General features: G+C 37.6%; 1 protein-coding gene across 5 annotated transcripts in view; it reads left to right on the top strand.

Moving 5' to 3' along the window:
- ATAD2B (ATPase family AAA domain containing 2B) overlaps window positions 1-16327 on the top strand; it is a 166930-nt gene extending 150603 nt beyond the window's left edge. For 3 of the 5 annotated variants that reach the window (XM_086700105.1, XM_086700104.1, XM_086700108.1), the window contains 4 exons: window positions 3489-3626; window positions 6722-7405; window positions 10229-10356; window positions 10819-12799. In XM_086700105.1, coding sequence (XP_086556231.1) covers window positions 3489-3626; window positions 6722-7405; window positions 10229-10356; window positions 10819-11028 — 1160 coding nt within the window. In that variant the 3' untranslated portion in view covers window positions 11029-12799. Of the gene's footprint in view, window positions 1-3488; window positions 3627-6721; window positions 7406-10228; window positions 10357-10818; window positions 12800-12820 lie in introns of those variants that run through there. The other 2 variants (XM_086700107.1, XM_086700106.1) reach the window with 1 other exon arrangement.
- Window positions 16328-17144: the final 817 nt, after the last annotated feature.

Here is a 17144-nt window from a genome sequence, read left to right as displayed (position 1 = left end):
TAATGCATCCTGAGGCACAGACTGTATATAATTTCTGATATTAATATGTGTCATTTAAATTCTCAAAGGAACATATATTTTTAAGTTTATTTATTTTGGGAGAGAGAAAGTGCATGTGGGGGGAAGGGCAGAGAGAGAGGAGAGAGTGGGAATCCCAAACAGACTTGGCACCTGCAGCATGGAGCTCGATGGGGGGCTTGACCTCTTGAACTGTGAGATCATGACCTGAGCTGAAGTCAGACACTTAACCGACTGAGCCACACAGGTGCCCCTTAAAGATATTTTACTTTTACTTTTTGTGAAAGTTTTAGTGCAGCAATGCAAATTACAGAAATAGAGTTCTGTTCAGTAAAATTTTTTTTGCAGGAGTATCTCTTTGTTAATTATTGTTTTTTTTTTTCTTTTTTAAACTAAAAATTTTTAAATTGTTTTTAATCTTTTTCTTTTTTTTTTTTTTATTTTAAAAAAAAAATTTTTTTTTCAACATTTATTTATTTTTGGGACAGGGAGAGACAGAGCATGAATGGGGGAGGGTCAGAGAGAGAGGGAGACAGAGAGTCGGAAACAAGCTCCAGGCTCTGAGCCATCAGCCCAGAGCCTGACGCGGGGCTCGAACTCACGGACCGCAAGATCGTGACCTGGCTGAAGTCGGACGCTTAACCGACTGCGCCACCCAGGTGCCCCAATCTTTTTCTTTTTTTAGAGAGAGAGAGAGGATGCAAGTGAGCGAGGAGCAGAGAGAGAGAGAGAGGGAGACAGAATGCCACAAGGGGCAGAGAGAGAGATGGAGAGAGAGAGAAGCAGGGTCACCTGAAGTGGGGCTCGTGTTTTTACCCAAAGTGGGGCTCATGTTCACCTGAAACGGGGCTCGAGCTCACCCAGAGCTGGGTTCGTGCTCACCTGATGTGGGACTTGAACTCACGGAACTGTGAGATCATGGCCTGAGCTGAAGTCAGATGCTTAACTGACTGGGCCATCCAGGCACCCTATTGATTTTTATTCTTAAAGGATTTAGATAGACCTTCATATCTGTAGAGGGCTTACTTTTTAAAAGCTTTTAGAAATACTGTTTTTGTTTTCCCTGTTGATAGTTATGTGCAGTTTTGTTAATATAAAAATAAAGAATTAGCAAATGTGGTTTGTTCATTCAATGTATAATCCTGTCCTTGAGGAACTCACACTTTAGTAGGAGACAGAGAGAAATGTGAAACGAATCAAGTACAGTTGAGGTATATGAATCGATTGGAACATGTTTATAGCACAGAGGAGAGACCTCCTGTTAAGGATCCCAGCATTTTGTCCAGAGTTTGGGGAATGAATATAGGGGTGTTGTCTCTAGTGGAGCAGAAAAAGGGAGGCAGTGACAGAGGAGGAGGTGGTATTTGTAAGCACAGCAGATAATAGCATGTGTAAAGGCACAGAGATGTGAAATAACATGGTGTATTTGAAGAACTGAAAACGGTTTGGTATTGCTGAAGCTGTACAGAATGGTGGGAAATAGAGCTCAAGAGATGAGCGGAGTCCAGGACATTAAAATTAAGAAGCTTTTTTTCTACTTCCTTAGGCCCTCCCGGGTCACCGAATCTTATAATATAGGGTCTGGATATCATAGCATGTGGCGTTTTGTCTTTTTTTTTTTTGGGGGGGGGTGTCTCTCTTCCTTATTTGGAATGTAAGTGTTGTGAATGGTTTGTTCACAGCCCTGCTGAAGTCCCTGGAACTCTGTCCTATAAATATTTGAATGAATCAATGCCAATGCTCAGGAGCTTAGACTTTATCCTGTAGGTCAGTGTCTTTCAAAATGTATGTGCCTAATACCCACATCAGCTTATTAGACTTAGTGAGTTAGATTCTCCGAGAGGAGTGAGGCTGAGAAATCTGCACTTTAACAAACTAGTCAAGTGGTTTTTTTGTACGCTAAAGTTGAGAATCATTGCCATAATATGTGTCGTTGAAGTATTTTAAGCTGTGGAGTGAATTGGTACATTGCTATGGCAGCAGGAAAATAGCAAGGTCTCAATGTGGCAGGATAGGAAGATGAGAGACAATTTAAAAAACTGTTGGAGCCAGTTTGGAAAACAGTTGGGCAGTTTCTAAAAAATTAAGCATAACATTTACCATACGACTCAGTGATTCTACTCCTAGGAAACACCCCAGAGAAATGAAAACACATGCCCATGTAAAGACTATTCATAACAGCTAAAAACTGGAAAGAACGCAAATGTCCCATCAGCTGGTGAATGAGTAAGCAAATGGTATATGGATACTGCTCAGCCACAGAAAAGAACCAAGTACTGATACATGGTACAACATAGATGAACTTCAGAAACATTATCCTAAGGGAAAGAATCTAGTCACAAAAGACCACCTGTGTGTGATTCCGTTTATGTGGAACATTCACAAAAGACAGGTCTGTGGAGACAAAGGGTAGATTAGTGGTGGCATGGAATAGTTATGGTGATTGCATAGCTCTGTAAGTTTACTAAAATCATTTAATTGCATGCTTAAAATGAGTGATTTTTATGTTATGTAAATTGTACCTCAGTAAAGCTTTTGGAGGAAAAAAACTGTTGGAGCTGTCCAGAGTTTTAATTATCGAAGAGGGCATTGTTAGGGAAGGAAAAGTCAAAATTGGCTGCCATATTACAGGTTTAATGACTTAGTAGATGCTAATACTACCAATAGAGATAGGGAATAACTCCATAGAGATAGGGATGAACAGGTTTTTTTGTGGAGAAAGATAAACTAGTTATCTTTAATTCGACCTATCTTTAGGATATCTAGTTGGAGATATCAAAGAGGCAGTTGGATATATGGGTCAGAAACTCAAGACATGCTTGGGGTAAACATGGATTTGGGAATTATTATGTAGTGGTAGTAGAAGCTGAAGGCATGAATGATACTTTATGGTAGAAGGTATAGATCAGAGTGAGAAGAAAAGGGATTTCAGAGACAACCCTAGGAAACATCAACATTTAAGGACCACCTAGAAGAAACAAGTCTAGTGAAGGAAATTGAGATGGAGTGGTTACTCTTAGGAAGATAATATCGGAAAACCAAACTTACTGCAGTGTGGTGTGACAGGCAGCTAACACCAGCTAACCCATTCATGTGAATGGGGTTTAATGGACCAACAGACACTTACTACATTCTAAGATGGCAGAAATAATGACTTTTAGACCATATATTATCGTTGTCCTACAGTCATAAGAATGTGTGCCTTTGCAAATTAAACCGAGTAAACATAGGGTTCCTTTAAGGATTATGTGTTAAGCATGGCCTGCTGGGTTATTCTGTTATGATTTTATATCTAGTTTCTTTTCCATCTTAAAACAAACGATGCTTTTTTCATCCAAATTACAAACTGTCCAGGTATAATTAATGACTAAAACTTAGTTCTATATTTCAAACTTTTTTTTTTTTTTTAACCTTGTTGGTTTATGTAGCTAGGAATATTTAAATGGGTGTTGCTTATCTTCTGCCTGCAGGCTTATCGGTAACAGCAGAACAAATAAATCCTCATGGCACTGGAGCTCGGAAGACAGAAACTAGAGTTGAAGAGGCATTTCGGCACAAACAAAGAAATCCATTGGATGTCTGGCACAACTCTGCAAATAAATGTGCATGTGAGTGTTTGAGGAGACCCTGTTATCCAATAGTGGGGACACCTGAGAAGGATGCAGATTTGTTAGGAACGGGGGACACAAACCAGATGCTGTTGTTTCCCCACACATCTTCTCAGCTTTTCTCTGTTCAGAGGGGAAGGGCTTGTGGGGTCGGATGCTGAATGAGGAACATGCTTCTCTAACCGTATTTGCTCTTTTATGTTTATATTCAGTACTTGCGGGTGTTGAACTAGGTTTGAATATTTTCAGTCTTAAACTTTGGATTTGGGGTAGAGATGTGGAGCCAACAGACTTTTCATCCACCCCTGCCTCCAGTCCTAACCCTTGCTCTATAATGTACCAGATATCCTCTTTATGGTGGAGAGTAGAAACTTTGACTTAAGGGAGTGGCTGACAGTAGGAGGTTCATTTTTCTGAGAGACTATCTTGTGCTCACTTTGAAAAATGTGTACAGCCCTTTTAATCTATTTTTGTTTAAGTGAGATACACTTAGGGAAAATTTAGTACTAGTTCTAAGTTTTCTTCACTTTTCCTCATTCATGGTGATACATAAGATTTCCGGAAGACAGATGTTAACGAACACAGCATCTTCCTAATATAGTCCATATGTTTCACTGAGGTTAGCCATACTGTTCTGGTATAAAAGTGGCAATACTGTTGAAACTGTCAGTAAAGCTGGCCATAATATGTTCGTTCACCAGTGGCATTGACTTCGAATGGATGAAACATACTCATTGTTTTAGCTTTTGTCTTTGTGATAAGTGGCATTCATATGTGAGAAATTTTGAGGATTTAGTAGTATATTTGGTTCCATGAAACTGATTAAAGCTATTTGGTGTAGTTGTATCTTGGATCATCATCTGGATTATAGAACATAGCACTCTAATTTAAACTTTGAAGTCCTGTACATTCTCTATATCTGATACAAATATTTATTAACTAAAACCCATTGAAAATTGGCTTTAAGCAGTTTAAGTTCCTTTAAACATTAAAATGTTATTTTAATCTACAAATGTGAGTTTTGTTTTCTCTTACCAGTAGATGGCATATGTGACTTATCATTTGTCTGTTTTACATTAAGTTACTTGAATTAATAGATCTAAATATCCCTAAGGGAGAGTTGCTTTCCTGAGGTCTTAGTTTTGGAGACAAGCTCAGAGAGGCTATAAAAATTGACTGTAAAGATTGTGCCCCTGTATTGGTTTTTTCACACAAAGTGTCCCGTGAAAGGAAGTGGTATGTTAAAGATTCGTTCCATAAATGTATATACTACCATATGCCAGGTGCTGTGGAGCTACAGCAGCGCCTAACACAAAATTCCCTATTCCTGTGGAGCTTATATGATCAAGTTCTCTTATTTTGCCAAAATCACACTAACCACTAGAAATAATTCTATAAGAAGGGGAAAAATATTTCTAGTTTGACATCCTCCCAAGTGAGAACATTTTTTTGTTGTTGTTAGCTGGGATGAAAGTGTTAGAAATAAACTTGCTTCAGTAGGCCTTCTACAGCCTTTGCTTAGTGTACTACAGATCAAACAATTGAGCTGGCTCTTGATTGAGCAGAGTTGAGCTGCTACTTGTTCTAGAGTTCTGTAGCTTAGTGAGGAAGGGAAAGGGGAACCTCTTGTACTTTTGGTTGCACGGTTGGAGAATAAGTGAGGTCACACTGTCAGGAGTGACTTGTCAGGTAGTAAAAACCTAACAGCTCCACCTTTTAGAGAAAGAACAAGGTGAATTTTTTTCCCCATTTTTAACGTGTACTGGATTAGTTTTTCATATAGTTAATGGAATGCTTAACAAATGCCCATCACTTTAGCTTATGTACAGCTTTTAACAGTAAACTAATAAATTTCTTCTCCAATTACCCTGTAACTGTAAATTATAAAAATAGAAATTAGTAGGGGGAAATGAAATGGTGAGATGATTCAAATGATATGGTTTTGAAGGCAAAATATAGTTTGAACCAAGTGACTAAATAACTTGAATTTTGGAAATAATTTCAGAAATCTTTAGTAGATTTATTCTTAGATAAGAAAGAAGAGTAATATTTATAACAACATTTGTCCATTTCCTGTGAATACCTTGGTGTCTTTACATACAGAGACTCAATAAGGATTAAAGGTGAAAGGATGAAAAAGTATGTAAACGCATATTTGGGGAATTAAAGATTCCTGAGCCTGTTGTTAGCTGGAAGTACTCATAAAGCTCATGATGGTTTCTAGCATCTAAAGATAAATACAGTATTTTCAATTTTTGTGAGTCTTCCTTTTCATATAACTGACCAAATATTTATTTTCAGTGTTTTGTTAATGTTGTTGCTACCTTGATAGCAGAGGGCTTAATTTTTTCCCCCATATTTTAAAATAACAACTGTGTAACCAATTGATCCTATTTGATGAACCATTTATAGTAGAGGAGACTTAACAGTTGGTTAACCAGATTGTCCTCTATAACCATCATAGGGTTTCTATCCATGACTATACTTAACTGTGGGGATTCCTTCTTCGGGAAGGAGATGTAATAGATAATTCTTTGTGGGATACCTGTAACTATTCTACCTTGATATACTGGAGCATGTGTTCATTTTCTTTCATGGTTTAGGAGCTTTTGGGTGATGCTGGCAAAGCATTTACCTTCCTGGTGGAAATCCAGGGCTATGGCCCCAAACTTTCTAGGCAGACTGGTAATGTGGTCATTTCTGAAATGTACATAATAGATGCATGGTCCTTGGATGTTAGGAATTAGGAATAGTTGTAAATTTAAGATGATAGAAAATAATTAATGCTGGGTAAACTCCTACAGGAAATAAACTTTTAAAAATTTCATTCTTCAGGAAAAAAAAAACTTCATTCTTCAGAGTTCATCTCTGACTTCATATTCATTCTACTTGTAAGTTGTGAGGATTAGTCAGCATGGATGTCAAGAGCTAAGTAGTTTTTGTGTGTTATACCGGTATGGGTTTACTTTCTTTTATGTTCTTTTTTGGGGGCGGGGGGCGGTTTACTTTCTTTTGGGTCTTATTTAGTGAACATTTGTAAAACAAGTATTGCACTCCCAAGTTCTACATATCTGTTTTCCTCCCCTGTAAAATAGTTCGAGTTCGGAGAAAATCGAGGCGGCGATCACAGTGGGGTAAAGGAATTATTAAGAAAAGGAAAGTCAATAATTTAAAAAAAGATGAAGAGGACACCAAATTTGCAGACTATGAGAACCATACAGAGGACAGGAAGTTGCTAGAGAATGGAGAGTTTGAGGTAAGCACTGACTGCCATGAAGAAAATGGAGAAGAGACGGGAGACCTTTCTATGACCAATGATGAATCATCGTGTGACATCATGGACATGGACCAGGGGCAGAGGCTTAACAATGGAGCCGGCACGAAGGAGAACTTTGCATCTACTGAAGAAGAGAGTTCCAATGAGTCTCTACTCGTCAACAGCAGCAGTTCTCTAAATCCAGAGCAGACATCTAGGAAAGAGCCTTTCCTTAAAGGAAGCTGTGTAAATGGTGAGGCCTCCACCGACAGTTTTGAAGGAATACCAGTTCTGGAGTGTCAGAATGGCAAAGCTGAAGTTGTTTCTTTCTGTGGTAGTGGAGATAAATGTAGTTCTGAACAAAAGATTCTCCCAGAGGACCAGTCAAAAGAAAAACCAGAAACTTCAAATGAACATCTTGGAGATGATCCTGAGAAACTAGAGGCACTGGAATGTACCAATAATGAGAAGTTAGAACCTGGCCCTGATGTGGAGGTTAAAGATGCAGAACTGGATAAAGAAGGTAGAACGAATATTTTAAAAAACCTGAAATTTTAAACTCCTGAGTTAACTAATTGCTTATTTTGTCTGGTCATCAGTAGCGGTAGTTGATAAGCAGTTATAACTCTCTGAGAATCTGTTAAAGTTTTCATCTCTTTCCCTAGAAAAGTGAACACGTGAATACTACATTTGGGTGGAAGTTTCAGAGGGTTTATGGCCCAGAATGTGTTGCTTTCCTGTCTGCTTACTCTTTTGCTTCCCACCTGATTGTCATCCCGATCCTATTGGATTTATGGCTAAAGTAAACCCATAGGTGTTAAGATGGAATTCTGATAAGAATTATTGGGGTGGGGTGGGGTAGGCATGGGCTGAGAAGACTTGGATACTAGAGCAGTATGGTATGTTACACTCTTGTAGACCCACGTTAAATTACCACTTCTGTTCATTATAATCATGTGACTTTGAGCTGGTTACTTACACTCTCCAAACCTGTTTTTCCATCTTCTGAATTAAACTTAGAGTTGTGTCACTGCAGAGATTAAGTAAGTCATGTATATTAATCACCTGTTCTGGTACCTGACACATACTGAGGTATATTCATTCCAGGCATTCACTGTTGAATCTGAGGGATGTTGAGTCTAAGGTGCTCCATTGCTTTGTAAGGCCATTGGTATAGGAAACGGTAGAATGAGCACTGTCAGATCTACCTTGTTCTCACAGACTCAGAGCACTCTGCCAGCTTCTGACTTCCCGTGGCTATGTGATTCTTTTAAGAAGAAGCAGTAATGGGGGCCTGGGGTTTCCTAGCTTTAGTTTGTTTTTCATTCTTTGGCCCATAGTGGGATGGGGTGAGTTAGAGATCTACCCTTTGAATATACATTTCTGTCCTGAATAGGTACTCTTCTAACACAAGGCTATTTTGAAATTCTGTCATGCTCTCTAAATTGTGCGGAGTTATATATAGCTTTAGCCTGGGATTTGGGCTATGTGGGAAAAGTTTTTTGCTGCCAGTTTTTGAGCCCTTTAGCAGAATTAGGAAGTAGGAAAATAAAATTCAAAGTCTTAGAATTCTTTTAATGGATAAAGAGATAGGTAGGGGTGTGTGTGTGTGTGTGTGTGTGTGTGTGTGTGTGTGTACACTGTTCTTAAATGCTACCTATTGAGAATTTTTCTTTTTCTTCAATAATAGAAGGTAGTTTTAAGAGCAGTGTTTATTTTGGTATTTATTTATTTATCATACGGTCAGAACTTTAAAAATGTGTTGAAGCTAGGGTTAAGTAATGACTGGGACAGAGTGGGAGAAAGGGAGAGCTCTTTCTGATGAGTCACTGTGGGTACGAGGCAAGGAATCCTTTTTAGTGTTCTTCACTATGAGATTTTAGTGAGCTTGCAGAAAAGGTTTAAATTAATATTATGCTCAATTGATTACCTAAAAACTTTAAAGATATTTGTTGTGTAAAAGCTTTACCTGAAGTTTTCACTTGTAAATGTCAGGGAGGGCAGTGTTACCTAGTGCAAGCTGTCAGGCTCCTGGATGTCCGTACATAGGGTAATGAGGTCAGTAAGGTCTTAACAAAACTCTTCGCATATGTTAATTGAACTATAAAACAAGGCTTTCACTCTAAAGCCTGTCTGAAATATACAGTTTCTCTGCTACATGGAGGTATTTGTTTTCGAAGGCAATATTTTTAGTTCTTTTACTATTTGTCTAGCAGGCATTGATGAGAGGGAATTGTTTGAAGACGTGGGAATAAGAGGATTAAGGCAGGAGGGAGGGGAAAGGTTCTCCTTGGTGTCTGTGATGTGGGCCAGTCCTGTATAGAGTTCTGAAATAGTTTAGTTTGTCTTGGTGTTCCTTCCCCCAGGCCTTCTCATAGAGTATGCAGACAGAGGGGAGCATAGGGCTTGATGGCCTCCAGCCCTGGCTAGCCCTTGGAGTGCCTGGTGCTGTCAGATCATGCTCAGCCACCTCAGAATTTGTTTTCTTTGTAGTGTGGCTGGTCTTGGCATGATGTTGAGAGGAAAATAATTAGATTATAGTATTTCACTCTAAGGTAGGAAAGATCACTAGCCCTATTATACTTTAAACAGGCTTATATTTTTAAGGAAAATTGTCATAACCCAGATCAATTTCTAATAGAATTCTGGGCAATGTAAAAGAGAAAAATAAGAAATTTCAGTTAATGTTGAGGAAGATTTTTTTTCTTTGCAAGGAAATAATGAAGATAGGTTGGCCTTACTTGGTGTTTGCATCTGCTTTTCTAGGTTCCTTCCCCTCTTCCAGTTCTGAAAGCTCCAAATTTTTAAAAAATGTTTATTTATTTTGAGAGTGACAGAGCACAAGCAGGGGAGGGGCAGAGAGAGAGGGAGAGAGAGAATCCCAAACAGACTCCATGCTCGGCATGGAGCCCAGTGTGGGGCTTGATCTGACAACTGTGAGATCGGGACCTGAGCTGAAATCAAGAGTTGGATGCTTAACAGACTGAGCCGCCCCGGCACCGCTGCAAGCTCCAAATTATAAAATGATGGCTGTAGTAAAAAGAGTGAATCATAAAAAGAGTGAAGACTGCTTTATAAGTTAGTGCTTAGAGGTGAAGATTGCTTTTCTCTTCCTTTAAGTGGATATGTTTATTAGATGATCTTCTAGTATGGCTTGGCTTTCATAGTTGTGGTTTAGTTCTCTTTAATGTGGGCTACTTATTCTTACAAAAAAAATCGTTTCCCATTTAAAGAATATACCCTTATTCCAAAAAGTTTTTGTGGTGGGTAAAAGAATTTATAGTTGTTTAAGCCTGATTTTTCTTAACTTTTACTTGCTGCAGTGCATTTTTTTTTTCAATTGTAGGTGCTTCTAAAGTAAAGAAATATCGTAAGTTAATTTTAGAGCAGGCAAAAACAACAAGCCTGGAACTGGTTCCAGAAGAGCCCTCTGAGCCTGTGCCACCTGTTATAGTTGATCATGAGAGATTGAAGGTAAGCTTAGCTATTCCCAGTTTATTTTTTTAAAGATTTTATTTTAAAGTAATCTCTACACCCAATGTGGGCCTCGAACTCACAACCCCGAGATCAGTAGTTGTATGCTTTTCTGACTGAGCCAGCCAGGTGTTGTCCCCCCATCGTCAATTTTAAATGAATGGAAACACATTTCAATATGTTTGTAGTCAGTTGAACAAAGCTAGTTTTGATAATCTCTTGCTATAACCTAGGAATATAAGTGCTTTGGGGCTTCTAGTAAAAAAAAAGAGTTTTTTGTGTTTTGAGGGATTTAGAAAATGGTCTTGGTAATAAACTAAGCCCTAGAATCTTCTAAAATCAGGTGTCACTGTTACATTATAGCCTGTGGTGTCTCTTACCTAACCATTTGAATATAATTGTTTCAGTGTGAACAATGAAAACAAACTTTATTTTATTCTCTTTTCTTCTAATTTTTCTTAGAAATTGCTTGATTTATTGGTAGATAAAAGCAACAATCTGGCAGTTGATCAACTTGAGAGATTATATTCTCTTCTTAGTCAGTGCATCTATCGTCATCGTAAAGATTATGACAAATCACAACTTGTAGAGGTAAGTGCTCAGTGCATCCTTAAACAGATACGTGCTTTTATTTGTCCACCCCACCTCCTCCAAAAAAGGGAAAAAAGTTAGTCTCTATCTTTCACCACGTAACTGAAGAATGTTTTGAAGATTTAAGATTAGAAGACTCATTAAGAGTTATAGTTTGAAGAATAAAGCCTTACTGTATCATTTTGTCTCAGGACAGAAGTAATCTGAGATTCTTTGTTTATGAAAACACAGAAATTCGTGGTTCTGGGTTAGGAAATACACAGAAGAGCATGCCACAATTCTCTTGTCCCTTTCTTGTTACTGACATCACTAAACATATCACTTGGGCCAGTTGAATGTGGGGATGGCCTTACAGTCCTTACCAGTGCTATCAAGGCAGCCACTGCTGATTAAAGGAATGGGCCTGGGCAGTGAGGTCTGTTTGCCACCCCATTAATGATTAGAAGAGAACTTAAAAGGCATCTCATTAATCAGATCTAGTCCTATGAAATGGCTGCACAAAGGAGTGCTTGTTCTTTTGTTTAGGCACTTTTAAAGTGAATTGTTCCCTTTCTAGACAACTTCGGGCCATAAGTGAGTTCTTCTTTATAAATAGGAACTCATATCTGTTCATACAGTTTACATCATCAAGCCACACTTCTGCTTTTTGAAGTCATCTGAGCAAATAGAAACCCACTAAATGGCTAAGTGACTTAGACTCCCTATTCATTTGCCTGTTAGCTTATTTATCTGGTGATCTGGTTATTACATATTTATTGAATGCCTATAGTTCCAGATACTGTGCTAGATGTTTGGGCTGCAAAACATGAATAAGACAGTCCCTGCTCTCCAGGAGCATTTCTGGTATATTAAAGATTTGTATGCGGAGGATGGGATTATTTTTCATGTGTAATAAGGAATATTGGACTTGAATCAAAGGAAGAGAGCAAAGTATGTGAATGTATATTTAAAAATTGAGGTCATATTGTATATTGTTTTATAACCTGACTTTTTTTTTCTTATTCAGTAGTAAGATGATGAAACATTTAGCAAAAGTGATTTTTATTGATCATATATGAGAAATTTTTGATCAATGATAATCTGGCCTATTAATTGTATACAGAGATGTACCAGATGCCTTAGATGTATTTGACACTTGGCCATCTAAGTGAAATGTGTAGGGTAGAGTTCTTTACTACCCCCCAACCCCACCCACCCAGAACTTGTTTGTTCACATGATTGACATTTGATTAGCTTGAATGTATTGAATACTCTTTAGTACTGAAACATTTTTCAGTAGGGGACTTGGACCTCTATAATCTAGGGGTTTTGTTTAGGGAGGGAAGGGAGCTATAGCAGAATCACCAGTGAGTGGCATTTCTGGTGGTGATGGCAGTGACTATTTCTGGCTCTCTTTTTTTCCCTTCTTTTTTCTTTCAGCTCTGATTAGAGTGAATTGCAGTGGGAACAGGTGCATTCTACTTTGGGTACAAGTTTTACTAGGCTGAGTACATTCATTTTGCTTTGGGAGAATATGAGTAAAGGAAGGACTCAGGCTCTGGAGTAAGGCTACCTATATTCAAATAGACTCTTTTGTTTATTAGCTAACAAATTATTTATATACATAAATCTCTTAGTACAATGTCTGGCACAATACATACTCATTGAGTGGTACTAGCATCATCCATTCGCCTAAATATCCAATGGGAGGCATTTGGAAGTGTCTAGGGCAGATAAGATAGTCTTACAGAGAAGCTCCCGTATTATAATTAGGAAAATAGTTAAAGCTTAACTTGTATCTAAATTTCTTTCTCTAAAAAGTTAGAGTGAATTTTCCCATAATACTTCTGTCCTTCCTTTAATAGATAACATGCACTTTTTTTTCCCCTTGTAGGAGATGGAAAGAACAGTTCATATGTTTGAGACATTCCTATGAACTTTTCAAGATGAGTGGTTTATCCTCTCCAATCTGCTCCTGACAGAGCAGTCTTCTGAGCCATTCAATTTCAAATTGCACCAATTATGTGCAGAGCCTTGGTGTAAAGTGCTCTCTCACTCATTCTTTCTCTCTGTTGAATTTGGTGCTATTGTCTCAGGTACCTGAAACCAACCAGCCTACAAGAACCAAACAGAACTTCAGAAACGTGTTGTATTTTCCACAAATAAAAAATACAACCCCACAGATTGGAGATTTTGGTGCTACAGAAACTGCTCTCACTTCTGCTCCTCTTTTCGTGCACTCTCTTTTGGAGACTTCTCTCTTAGGGAGCAGACCAGCAAACTCGAGGAAACTGGATGGGGCAGTTCTCTTAACTGTGTTGAATTGTTTAAACAGTGGGCAACCTGTTTTGTTTTTTGTTTTTGTTTTTTTCCTTCCCCTCCTTTCTGCTCCTTTTAGCGTATTTGTTTTTATTTTTTCCTCTGGGTAATGGACTGAAACCTGTTTTAGAGTTGGCTATGGTATATTCTGGTGGGAAACTGAAGAAACTGGATGAAATTAGATTAGGCTCTTTAGAACTGCCTTTAACGTGCCTTTTAATTCATTTGAGAAAGGTAAGGCTAAACAAAAGGATGGGCTTGTTTGTAGCAAATCAGTTAGAATGTCTCTTTGGTCACAACCTTGAAAATAAGTTTTGATACTCTGTGTCGTTGAGAGGCAACCAGTGTTTTGGTATAAAATGCCTATCTTGTTTTCAAAACTCAATGAAGACACTCATTAAGCCACATGATATATACTAAAATGGTAAGTTTTCCTGTATGGTCTGTTTCTGTTTAAGAAACATGTAATAAAACAACAACAACAAATACTACCCAGTCCACCAAAAAACTCACACGTTTCCAGCATTGCTGACAATGATGGCCAGAAAATAGATAGATGACATTTTTTTCTTCTCTCAGTGGCAATTTAATAGTTATTCATGTTTGAGTTCCCAGAGAAGAATGATTTCGTGTATAGTAAATTGTTACTGTTTTGTTTTAAAGCCAGGACTTGCCAAATGGACAGAAAAGAGGAATTTGTCTAGAAGCTCCATAAAGTTCATACTCTATATGCATAGTTGCAGGTGAGCTCTGGTATGGTCCTTGAATTAATGGACATTAATGGACATTAACAGTATTAATGTTTAAATCCCTTACCATAAGCTTACCTTCACAACTATTCATTTTGATTGGAAACCGTTTTGGACCCTGTTGAGTGATTTCTCTGAATTGTACTTACCTAAAATTAATTATGGGTTACTAGTTTTACAAAAACTTTCTACAAATTTGGAGACACAGTCTAGGCAGTTGCAAAGAGGCAAAGGGAGTGCAGTGACATTTTTTTATCAGATGATTTTTAAACAAAAAAAGTAGAAAATTTTGACAAGTTGGCTTGATAACTTCATTCATTGTAGCCGTGAGCTGCCGGTGTGTCTTTCCAATATATGCAACACATATAGTTTGGGTTTTAATTAGAGCAAATGGTCTTGGACTACTGCAGAGATACTGAGCTACCTCAGCTTTTTGTATTTTAGTTACCAGTAGTGTTTACAGAGTCCTGTAATCACTTTGCCACCGTTTACACGCTGAAGCTAAGGTACTTGTCTCCTTGTCTCTGGCTGTTTGGAGTGTGCCCAATGCCAGCGCAGAAAGCACACGTTGGCCGTAGGCTACTGCAGTAATCTTAAGTGCTTCTTGGCATTTACATTAACATTTTGCGCCTTCTAATTATAGCTTAATTTTTTAAGAAATGCCACTTTTTTCTTTATACCTAGTCTATGAAGTTTTCATAATATTCAGTTAAGTCATGTAATTCAAGATGCTACCCGTGTAGACACACTGTATTTTTAAGGTGGGCAAGTGCGATTAACGATGAACCATTTTAAAGGGGAGGTTATTTGAAACCTCTAATTTGATTATTGGGAGGATTTTCATGCTTTCTTTAGTATTTATTACCATCATACCAGTTCAGACTATTTTACTGTCTAATACATTAGCATTTTGTATTTTGATGGAAATTGTTACAGAATTTAAAGATTTGATGAAATAAGATGTAGCAGATTTTTTGTAGCAAGTTTCTGCTAAAAGGGTTTTTTGCAAGTCTCAGGTTCTTGCTGCACTATTTTTTTTTAAATATTTATTCCAGTTACTCTAATTCAGAAGCATTCTGTTCAAGTAACAGCAGCACTTGTGAAAGGAAAAAAAAAACGCACATGTTCTTAGTAGGTTACTAAATTTGTACAAGTTAATTAAGATTTTAGCCATCAGTGGGTTTGACAAGGGAAATTTATTTATGTTTAGCATTAAAATGCTTCCAAAAGATCAAGTTTTTTTTATTTTAACCTTGATATAGATGGAGAAATAGGAGGCACCCTCAGTATGATAGGAACTGCCACTTTGAACAGTTTAGGTCTTAAAGAGAAAGCCAGTCTAATGCCAAGGGGAGAAAAATTAGCTGAAATTATATCAACTCCTCTGCTCCCCTTCTGCCCCCTCTCCCCCCCAAAAACCACACACTATACCAGTTTTGCTTACTTTACAGATATTTGGTGGTTCTATAGTTTAAAGCAGCTTGTGAAATTATCCAAGTGGACTCAATTTTGTTTACCTTTATGTAAGTTCTTAATTTTTGCTGTATAGCATTGGCGAAAATATGTACAAATTGACCTCTGTTCTTATTTCCTATTGTGAGCATTATAAATGATAGCTCCTATGTAAAACTTTGCTCTCAGATCAGTAAAATATGTATCACAGCACAGCCCAACAATGGTTAATGCTCAGCTGTGGGGACCATGGGAGCTTTTTGAAGATGATGGAACCGCACTAGGGTTGAAACTGATGGCTGTGGAGTTAATTGTGTTTTTGAGCTTGAATCTCACCTGTGATTAATTTTGTTTTGTTTTGTTTTATGTCCTTTCATGACTTGATTTCTCTCATATGCCAATGTATTTGTAGGTTTACTGGATTTTATTTTTAGGGAGTGGGGTGGTAATATCTTCCCATTTTTGATTAAGTTGGTTCAGCTATGGTGCTATTCGGTAGGTTATCTTCAGTGTCAGGTCCCGTAGCTGAATGCCATTGTTATTATAATTATTATTTGTAATCACATTGTAAGCTTGAATTTGGGCGTGTACCTGCATCTTTTGTATTTTGTACATTCAGTTATTTAGACTTTGGGAGTCCTCTTTGGTTTCAGTCACGTATGTCTACTTTGTAGATTAAGTAGACTTCATCAACTATGGTCTTTTTTGGGTTTATAGTTTAATTTAGAATTGTGTTAAATTGATGTTTTGCATTTGACTTCATTTTACATTAGTTTGAAGTAAATTATTTAATTTTTGAATTCTGGAATTTTGAACATTTACTGTAATTTGTAATATAACTGCTGTGAAATACTTGAATAAAGATGGCAAGAAAAACCTGCCTTTCTTTAGCCTGATGATGATTACTGTTGGCTGCAGATGCAGTGCTACCGTTCTAACCGAACTTGTCTGTTTTGCAGCTAGAGCCTAATGATGTTTAAGTACCGCCGCCCCCCCCCCCCCCCCCCCAGGCCAAATCCCAAATCTCATTATAGGATTCTTTTAGATTTTAGCAGTCCTCGGTATTGTTTTGCTAAACGTTTTTCTGTTGGGAAAGTGTGGTTTTAATTCCAGTTGAAGGTTGTCTAAAATATGTTGTATAGAAGCAAATAGATTACTTCTGACATTTGTTTTTCTGTTTGGAAGACTGTTCCAGTAGACCATCAGGTAGTTTGGTTAACTTACTTTATAGTGTTTTCTCTTAGATCAGGTAGTTACCAGCATACTTTCAATAGTACATAGAATTTAAATATGGAAAAATTTCATATCAGAATTTTGAGGGACTTGTTGCTTCAAGGGAATAGAATGTTCTTGGCTTTAAATTGCCTATGTTTCTGCTATCTACCATGAGATACTTTTCATGTCTTGAGATTAGGATACTAACCTTAATAGAAGTCCTTAATTTTTCTTTCCTTCTTTTCTTTCGTTTGTTCCTTCCTTCCTTCCTTCCTTCCTTCCTTCCTTCCTTCCTTCCTTCCTTCTTCTTTCCTTCCTTCCTTCCTTCCTTCCTTCCTTCCTTCCTTCCTTCCTTCCTTCCAAATCATAGTAAAAAGGAACTGGTTGAATTTGAACAAGACTTTGTTTTTCTTGATTTTGCAGATTGTATTAATTTTTATTTTTAATTATCTGTGTATAGCAAAAGACTGATAGTAATAAACC

The sequence above is a fragment of the Puma concolor genome, chromosome A3 (assembly GCF_028749965.1).
Source record: "Puma concolor isolate L17-30 chromosome A3, mPumCon1.1.hap2, whole genome shotgun sequence".
NCBI lineage: Eukaryota > Metazoa > Chordata > Mammalia > Carnivora > Felidae > Puma > Puma concolor.
The sequence above is the reverse complement of the archived record's forward strand: the minus strand, read 5'-3'. Positions and strand labels throughout refer to the sequence as shown.